This window comes from Portunus trituberculatus, chromosome 38 (assembly GCF_017591435.1).
Source record: "Portunus trituberculatus isolate SZX2019 chromosome 38, ASM1759143v1, whole genome shotgun sequence".
NCBI classification, from domain to species: Eukaryota; Metazoa; Arthropoda; class Malacostraca; order Decapoda; family Portunidae; genus Portunus; species Portunus trituberculatus.
The window spans coordinates 29,544,043-29,554,042 of record NC_059292.1 but is presented as its reverse complement, the minus strand read 5'-3'; the positions used below and the strand labels follow the sequence as shown (position 1 = coordinate 29,554,042).

Sequence of the window (10,000 nt, the reverse complement as noted above, 5' to 3'; positions counted from 1 at the left end):
TCATACTCAACATCAAAATCATCATTTTCTTCAATTTTTATTTCATTGTCCTCGATTTTGCATTTTACAGCCTGGAAGGCGAGGTTCTTCTGCGTATCTGTGGATTTAATGTCTGATTGTCCTCTGAGGAAGGGCAGCAGGAATTCTAAAGCGTGCATCAGGTAATAGGGCTTGTTGGCTCTACTCCCGTTCGGTGGGTTGTGCTTCAACCTCCGAACAAACACAGTGCGAAGGTTTCTCCACTTCTCCTTGCATGCGGGAACTGTGGAAGGTGAAGAAATAAATTAATACATATATGCAGAGTCAAGGATGTCCGAAAAATTACTGTCCCATTCTGTGTCTTCTCGCGCTATTGACTCCACCATTTCATCGATTGCCTACAAAAAAAAAACATACACATCTCATCAAAACAGGTATGTGGAAAAAAAAGGAGGGAACAGATACATGCATTCACTTCAACTGTCAGCACTGTCTCCTTTCAAGTATCTATTGAATGAAATATTTGAAAGGGACCAACAACAACAGTGATAATTGAAAAAAAAAAAAAATGCTGAATTGCTCAATAACTGGAGAAGAAAGAACAGCTGAATGAATCTTTTGGAATGATGTAAAAGATGATAGAATATCCAATTGTTAGCTCAAATTGGGGCCAGATTAGTTTCATACCATTTGTGTGTGTGTGTGTGTGTGTGTGTGTGTGTGTGTGTGTGTGTGTGTGTGTGTGTGTGTGTTCACCAAGGTCGCCTGCTGGTCCCCCAGCCAGCCTTATCCCTACGAAAAGAGTTAAGAGCTCATCCTGTCCGATCTTCGGTCACACATCACATACCACACACACCAGGAAAGCGAGCCCACAACCCTCAAGTTACAATCCATACCTACTTTCTGCTAGGTGAACTGAGGCTACGCACGTTAGGGACAGAAGATAATATACACACGTAGAACTGTTGATGATGGTGGTGGTGGTGGTGGCGTGTGGTAATGCCAGGGGAAGGTTATCTTTCAAATTGCTCACTAAAACCCACACCACAGCACTACCGCGGGGATGGAAGCATTGTGTGTGAAATTGAAGCCGTAACATCGCGGGTCAGTGTTATGTTTGCTACCCGGCGCTCAATGCCTTCAGGGCGTACTGTGGTAGTCTGTACGTGCGTCTGTATGTCTATATTTCTGCATCCATCATGCTTTTATGTTCGTGTTTCTGTTATGTTTTTGTCTGTCCTTATCCGTCGTGTTTGTCTCTTTCTGTTTCTTAGCTTAGTTTGTCTATCTGCTTTGTTTGTTTTTTTCATGTTTTTTTTTTCAGTCTGTTTACCTTTTTTTTATTTTATTTTCTATTTATTTATTTTTTTATTATTATTATCGTGTTTATCTATTTATCCATTTTTTGCCGCTATTCGTTCCTTTCTGTCCGTCTCAATACCTCAGTGGTTCTCAACCTGTATGTAGTACGCGTACCACCAGTGTTACACGAAGGCCCTCCAGGTGGTACATGAGCACTGTCGGGATCATATGCGTTTTTTTTTTTTTTTTTTTTTTTTTGTTCAATCAAATAAATTCATTTCTCAGAAAAATGCTTATTGCCTTACACAAGATGATATGGCATCGATCAGCTGGTGGAGAAAAGAATAGAATCATCCCTCGTAATAAAGTGAGTTGTGTTCCGTGTTTTTAGTTCATTTGTGTGTTCTGTTTGTGAATAAATTGATATTTGCTGGAATAGTTTTTCTGGAACCAGGCGGTACGCGGGGACTGTACCACACCTTCAATTGCGGGCGTTATGCCAGTCCCGTCATGCGCATCTCACTCTGTCATGATTCTCTGGTTGTGTTAGTGGTGTGGAATGAGCCTGTTATGTTTGATGAGTCTGTTTCGTGTGTCTATCTGTTTGTCTGTCTGTCAGTCTGTACGTTAGTAATAATATGTCATGCTTGCCTCTGTCTACGTATATCTGATGTATGTTCGTATGTATGTGTAAATATGTAATACAATATGCGTCATGTTTGCTTACATCTACTTATGTCTACTCTCTCTCTCTCTCTCTCTCTCTCTCTCTCTCCATACACACACACACAGACACACACACACACACACACACACATATCACTCACTAGTGCTACTGAACTCGGCGGCCACGGCACGCCAGGCAGCTTCCACGCAGGCCCTGTTGGTGTATTGCTCCAGCGTGTAGTCGTAAAGGCATGGCTGCTTCTCCACCTCCTTGATAAAGCGAATGTTCTTGGAGATGGCTTCGGGGGTCATGATATCAGCAGTAGAGCCAGTATGCAAGGATGGGGTCTCCAGTCGTCACGCACTCCACCCTCCCCGTCCCTCCGCGCACCACCACGCGGCACACACTGAGTCGAGCAGCGACCGGCCGACCGCCACTGAGTCTGCCGCGACCCTCATACGACCGCGTGCGTTCTGGTTACCCCTTCGCGGCGATGGCAGCGTTTGAATATTGTTATGGTATTTGCTGGTATACTTTGTATCTATTGAGAACTTTGTAATGTCCTGCGTCTATCTTGTCGGGCACACGTTGTCTTTCTACTGGACGAAGGCGTATTGGGTAAGTCACTAAGGTGAATCCCCTGCTTACAAACAGCGTTGTCAAGATTTGCCAGGTCAATTAAAGGATTAGCTATATATTCACGTGTTTCTTTTAGGCTTAGCCGAACTATACTACCCAACACAGTGGTTTATTTGGATCTATTATAGGTCCTCTGTTTGCATTTTTTTTTTCAAAAAAATAATTATATACGTTGTATATACATGCTTTCTCTGGTCTGTGAGGCAGTGAAGCATGAATTGTGAGGGTTTCTTCAATCTTAGCGGGCAGCCAAGTTAGGAATGAATGATCTTGTCACCTTTGACCACATGTCGTGTTATTTATGTATACTAATTACTCTTATTAGAAAGTTAAGTACATTTATAACACTATGAAATCTTATTTGAATCTAAGAAAGTATTTCATGGTAGATAAAATGCATTAAAAATCATAATAAACAGTTGACGATTGAGACCGAGTTATATGTGTTGGAACGGATTTGGCACAGTTTTGAGCAGGGGACGACCTCAACCAACGTCCCTGCTCACCTTCGTTCAGTAGAAAGACAATAAATAGTGTGTCACTTGTCTTGATGCATGGGGAGTCTTGCTGAGTGAGTGAATGGTGGTCAAGGCGCACCAAAGTTCAAAGAGGAGTCTTGCTATCTGCTGCAGCCAATCGTAGTTGTGTCACTCGGGAATAAACGAGTGAGTTTGTGAAGACTGGTGAGTGAAGGAGGCTGGGCGAGGCGAGGCGAGGCAAGGTCCAAGTGTCGGGTGAAGGAAGAGACAGTGAGAGAAGTAGCCGATCAGTTATTCCTTCTCTATCTTTACCACCTGCATACGGCTCCAATCGTCTCTATAATACATAAACAAGTAATAGGCTACTTAGTTTACACACGTACTGACTCTTTTACTATACGTTAGATTTATTCTTACGCATTACACTTGTCATGCAGTTATATGGGTTTTCTCTTTTCCATGAGTGCATTAACCTAACACTGCAGATCTTGGTCTATTCTACGTTATAGTCTTGTCACACTACGGCGCTCTTTCCGATGCGTGAGTTATACGCATTGGCACGCAGAGGAACTCGTCCATACACGGTAATGCACTAGTTTCTCACTCGTTCTTTGCACGTCATAACACTCCGCAGCTTGTCGGTAGACGCAATTCACTTGGAGGAAAGTAGAAAAAGTTTAATTAGGCTCAAAATTTGTCGACGTGCTCCGCTTGTTAACGACTTGTTCCTCAAACGGTCCTCACTAACTAGACGCTCGCTGGAAAACAAGCTGCTCACGCCTCGATCACGATATGTGCTCGGCCATTGCTTGGCTCTTGCTCGTCGAATTTCATTGTTGCATTCAAGAAATGTACTTTTGGCGGGTATATAGCGTGTCTTCAGCGAGTGTTCGGCGTGTACACTGCATGCATGCTTTGTGCTAGTCCCAGCGTGCCCGACGTGCATAGTGAAATAGCGAGTCCATAGCGGGCACATAACGTTCTCTGCGCTCCCATACCAAGCCCTACGAGCTCCAATGTGCTGGAAGAATGCAGTATATATAAAATGACAATTTCCAGAAGACCATTGCACAAAGAGACTCCACTGTATACGGAGCTCCATAATCCATATGGCCTATTCACTACGTCAACAAGTCATAGCTGTAATTTTGCATGACCATGATCTCATCCCAGTGCGGCTGGCACGTCAATCCTCTTCGTTGTCACCCATGTACTGGAAGAGGATCATCGCAATCTGCTTCTGGGCTTTGATAAACTTGTGATGAGGCATGGCTATCAGCGTGTCCCTTACGTAGTTGGCGAATGCTTCCTCTTCCGTAGCAGGTTTGAGGGCTGCTTTCACTAGCTCGTGAGAGGAATCCAATCTGGTTTGTAGAGAGTTTAGGAGACTGTTGTCATCAGACCCAGATGTTGTATATGTAGAGGGAACTGAAGATTGTACTGGAGCTGCTCCTGCCAACTCCGCTGCCACCTCAACTTGCGCAACCTCTGCCCTCCCTTTTTCCGCAACATCAATTGTCCTCAACTGCAAACATAAGAAACACAAAGATTGTTAGTCAAAGGTACAAGTGAGCATTACTTTATAACTTTAGTTTTTCCCTGCAACTCAAACTGAAACAAAGAAACGAACACAATAAATAAGTCAGTTTGGGCTTGGTACTCAGCAGCATATTGGGAAGTCATTCTGGCTGATGAACTGGTTCAATTCTAAACATAAGAAACAATGCATTTGGAAACGGTAATGGAATTAATAAGAGAACTAAAACAATACTCACCCTTCGAACTGGATCACGGACATGGCGGGTGACAGCCCTCAGGAACGCGAACGTCTTGATGATCCACTTCTCCCGTTCGGTAAGGCTTGGCAGGTCATCCCCACTTTTCTTATGAAGTCTCGTGTGTTGGTCTCTCACGGAGCGGAACCATCCTTTAAGATGCTCAGATGGGATGCCCATGATGTCAGCCTGGTCCTGCCACAACTTGCTCTTCTTGTCTCTCCGCCTGTAATCACTCCGCTTGATGTTCCACAGTATCGGGTTTTCTCTGATGAACACCGCCAGAACCTCTTCTTTATCTGCGTCCATGCCAAAGGTAGTCTTCTGTTTCTTGCTCTTTCTTGATGCTTCAGGAGCAGAACCAGTAGTAGCAACAACTTCATGAACAGTAGAACGTACAGATATCATTGAAGCAGCACCATCATTATGACTTGAGAGCACATGTGTATCGGGAGATAGTGGAGCCGGTGGTGATGGTGCTCGGACATGTCGATGCCCAGTATTGAGTGCCTTTGACTTCATCTTTGGCATTGTGGATACTTGTGAACTCGTCGAGAACCGAGAAGAAAGTGTTAAACGCAGCAATGCGAATCAGTCTTTTATAGCTCGCTCTGCACGCGTAAGTACACGTACTACCCACGCCCAACTCGCAAATTACACGTTGTGCGAAATGAGCACGCAATACACACGTCTAGACCCCTAGGAAGCACGCAAAATAAATTCGCTGTTTTACACGCACAGCGCGTTATTAGCACGCAGAGCTCGCAATGCGTACGCATTTCACATGTCGAAAAAACGTTTGGAAATCAATGAACTCGAAGCAGTACGCAGTAACACGCTGGAAACTCCCTGCCAACATGCTATGGGCTCGCTGTATACTCGCTGGGAGAAGGTAAAATGTTCGAAGTGCAACGAAAATTAGCACGCACCTCTTATGTTGTCCAACATGATTGTCGTAGTGTGACAGGGTCCTCACATCTTTTTTGCTACCTAAATACCTCACACGAAAACGTTCTTGAAGAAGAAGAAGAAGAAGAAGAGAGAGAGAGAGAGAGAGAGAGAGAGAGAGAGAGAGAGAGAGAGAGAACACTTGGTCGCCTATCGCATGGGATATCATATCAAATGTTCCACGCACGCATCGTTTTCATCGTCGACCTCCAAACAAGGTCTGTCATGGCAGAAGACGACAGCAGCTACTGGAGAGAAGGCGTTGAAAGCGTTACAAGAGCGATGGCGTTAAGGGGAAGTTAAGTCTTAAGTATATGCACGTGAGGCGAGGCACGGGACGCAATATTACGTAAAAGAACATAACTCCCACACACTTTTTTTTCAAATCCAAGTCAAGGCCACGAGTGACAGAGGCGCCCACGCATGCCAGACTGAATACAAACACTATCATGGGACACAGAGGAGAGTTTACAGAGCCATCTTCAAGAACAACTTAGACTTATGAAGACTGATGATGATTAAATGATTTGAGGGTGTTGCTGTCACGGGAATGTGAGGTTGATGACGCTAATGATGATGCTGATGAAGTGATGATGGTAACAAACAAAACGATTGTAATGCTATTGAAAGAGGAAAAAAGAGATAATGACTAGAATTCATAAGATGCATCCATTCATACATATATACATACAGAGCATATATAGTCATACACACACACACACACTTGACACCAAACATTTCCTAATGGTAGACACGTGATGTGGAAGATAAGAAACTGAGACGTCACGCACAAACGAACACAGTAAGTCAACCACTATCAGTCAGTCTATACTCTATATTATGTAGTCCCCTCATCCTCATCTCTCTCTCTCTCTCTCTCTCTCTCTCTCTCTCTCTCTCTGTGTGTGTGTGTGTGTGTGTGTGTGTGTTTCACTGTTTGATCTGCTGCAGTTTCTGACGAGACAGCCAGACGTTACCCTACAGAACGAGCTCAGAGCTCATTATTTCCGATCTTCAGATAGGCCTGAGACAAGGCACACACCACACACCGGGACAACAAGGTCACAACTCCTCGATTTACATCCCGTACCTACTCACTGCTAGGTGAACAGGGGCTACACGTGAAAGGAGACACACCCAAATATCTCCACCCGGCCGGGGAATCGAACCCCGGTCCTCTGGCTTGTGAAGTGTGTGTGTGTGTGTGTGTGTGTGTGTGTGTGTGTGTGTGTGTGTGTGTGTGTGTGTGTGTGTGTTTGTATGAATATATATGCTAATATAAACGAACTTTTAAATGAACAGAATCATATACAAGAATTATGTCAATATGTGCATGACGTACTACATGTTTATGCTTAGCTCAACCAACAAACCTAAGGGCGTATACTGTAAAACTATTGGACAAAATGTATAAACTTATAACTGTAAAATGATACTATGTAATGTCTTTATTTTGTCAATAAACTACTACTACTACTGTGTGTGTGTGTGTGTGTGTGATACTCGTCTACAAACAGATTCTTATCATTGTACATACCAAAATTATACATGAGTATCTTATCTGTCTGAGTAGCTTTATGTAACTTGGTGCGTATGTATATAAGTATGTATATATGTATGTATGTATGTATGTATTGTACTGAAGTGTTGTTTACAAGTGCATACTATTATTTATACTGAGGAACGAGTTTAGAGCAGGCAATAAAATTTGTACTCTCTCTCTCTCTCTCTCTCTCTCTCTCTCTCTCTCTCTCTCTCTCTCTTTCCGGGAAGTCAAGATCAAGGATGCTTGCTTACTTACGCACACACACACACACACACACACACACACACACACACACACACACACACACACATCTCTTCCTCCCTCCCCATCCCCCTTTAACTCTCCATCCTTCTCTTTTTCTCTCTCTCTCTCTCTCTCTCTCTCTCTCTCTCTCTCTCTCTCTCTCTCTCTCTCCATGTATCTCACGCTGGTCGTAAAGGTGTCAACTGAAGATAAAACAAAGGAAAACAAAAAATAAAGAGAAGGAAATAGACAAACTAAAGAAAAGTTGACGCACATGAGAGAGAGAGAGAGAGAGAGAGAGAGAGAGAGAGAGACTTTTACCTCCAGTACCATTATACTCCCTCCCTTCAAATGAAAAAAGGGAAAAAACAAAGAAGAAGAAGAAAAAGAAGAAGAAGAAGAAGAAGAAGAAGAAGAAAAGAAGAAACAAGATAAACAATTACTTGAGTTCCTGTTTTTCATTAAGAAGTTTCTTTCCTCTTTCCCGAACGTCTCCCCCTCCCTCCCCCAGCTCTCTCTCTCTCTCTCTCTCTCTCTCTCTCTCTCTCTCTCTCTCTCTCTCTCTCTGAATCCTTGAAGTATGACGTCCCACACACACGCACAGACACCCACTCACCATCACTATTATCCTCTCTCTCCACCTCATCACCACCACACTACCACCACCTCTCCTCCACTTCACTCCCCACACTTCCTCCCTCCCTCCCTCTCATCCACCACAACCACCACCACCACCACCACCACGATCACCATCTTTCTTCCATCCCCACTCCCTCCCTCCCTCCGTCACCCACTGCCACCATCCAAGCACAGTACCCCAACTCCCCATCCCTTCTCCCCCTAAAGCAACCACTCCCTTCACCTTGAAATACCTTAACCCTATCATGGTCACTCATCCCCCCTCTCTCTATCTTTCTTTCTCTCTACTCCACCATCACCACCACCACCACCACCCAAAACAACAATAATAAGAAGGTCCACCACTACATGGACAAGTTCACACGTGTCTCATCAGCAGGTAAGCAAGCAAGCAGGGAAGCAGGTAGTAGGGAGGTAAGGACCAATATATGTAAAAGGTCGCTTGTCCGAACAGGTGTGTGTGTGTGTGTGTGTGTGTGTGTGTGTGTGTGTGTGTGTGTGTGTGTGTGTGTGTGTGTGTGTGTGTGTGTGTGTGTGTGTGTGTGCAACAAAGGGAGGATCGAACAAGGGTGATATTATAAAACATTCTTCCCCCCATCCACACCTCTCAGTGTTACAATCACTTTAATTTCAGTGCCTCCTTTTGGAGTAACGAAAGAGGAAAGAAAAAAAAAAGGGGGGGGTAGAAAAGGATTGGAAGTTAATATATTTTTCCTATTAATCCTAAACCTCCCCCTTAGAAATTCTGGGAAGGTGGAGGGGGCGAAGGAGGGAGAGTACCAGGAAGAAAAGGTGTTTGTCCCGCGGCTTTTCCTCGTGGATGAGTTGAGGAAGTGAAGGTAATTATCAAACCATCCATCCACTACTGCTGATGACTCAAAGATTTCATGCAGTCACCGGTAATTAGTGAGAAGGCACACAAAACATTGGAATAAGTGAATGATTAAGAAATTATTTTGAGCTCTTACATCGTTGAAAAGTAATTAAAATAAATAGGCTGATAAATACACATTTCAACTTCCTATGACTTGACTTCATTTAAGATGGAGGTTTCAAGATATTTATCCCTTATTTTTGGCTAATTCTCTCCGACCTGCAAGGGGACTGGTAACTAAGAGATATATTATATATATATATATATATATATATATATATATATATATATATATATATATATATATATATATATATATATATATATATATATATATATATATATATATATATATATATATATATATATATATATATATATATATATATATATAGTTTCATGTTGCTCTTGGTTCATTTTCCCCCTTTACATAAAAGAAAAAAAAAAACATAAATCATCATAACTTAATATAATGTACCTGTGACAAATCAAATAAAACAAAACTGAAGTGGTCAGCTAATTCTTGCATCAGTGCATGAAACGAGACAGAATCAGGAAGGAACGAGTAAAGAAAGCCTTGTTTAGAAAAGAGGAGTGGCGCGCGCAGGTGGTGCGTTCAGAAAAACAATAACCATGAAAACAGCGGGACATGAAGAAACATCGGACTGAGGGACACTCGAGACAAGACCGGAATTAATGAAGCCCGAAGACCCCCATCCCCTGCTTGTGCCCTATTTAGAAGACACGTGTAGGTGGGGACTCTACACACGAGAGGCGTAGGTAGTAGGTGCCCCATACATAAGGGAACAACGCCCCTTCACTCGTAGCCGGTATCTGGGGACGGAGACAAGTATTGACAGACACGATACAGGACATCCTATCTCACTGAAACTGGCTTAGCATAAGATG

General features: G+C 43.2%; 2 protein-coding genes across 2 annotated transcripts in view; both read right to left on the bottom strand.

Moving 5' to 3' along the window:
• The window catches only part of LOC123514506, a 3,067-nt gene extending 688 nt beyond the window's left edge, over positions 1-2,379 (bottom strand). Inside the window, exons 1-2 of the mRNA XM_045272386.1 lie at positions 2,109-2,379; positions 1-262 (exon numbers count right to left, since the gene is read on the bottom strand). The exon at positions 1-262 is cut by the window's left edge and continues 688 nt beyond it. Coding sequence (XP_045128321.1) covers positions 1-262; positions 2,109-2,259 — 413 coding nt within the window. The 5' untranslated portion in view covers positions 2,260-2,379. The remainder of the gene's footprint in view (positions 263-2,108) is intronic.
• Positions 2,380-2,510: 131 nt separating this feature from the next.
• On the bottom strand, positions 2,511-6,402 carry LOC123514505. Its single transcript, XM_045272385.1, has 2 exons — positions 4,842-6,402; positions 2,511-4,591 (listed from the first exon to the last, which is right to left on the bottom strand). The coding sequence occupies exons 1-2, from the start codon at positions 5,370-5,372 to the stop codon at positions 4,253-4,255; spliced, it is 870 nt and encodes a 289-aa protein (XP_045128320.1). The 5' UTR covers positions 5,373-6,402; the 3' UTR covers positions 2,511-4,252.
• Between the last annotated feature and the right edge of the window lie 3,598 nt (positions 6,403-10,000).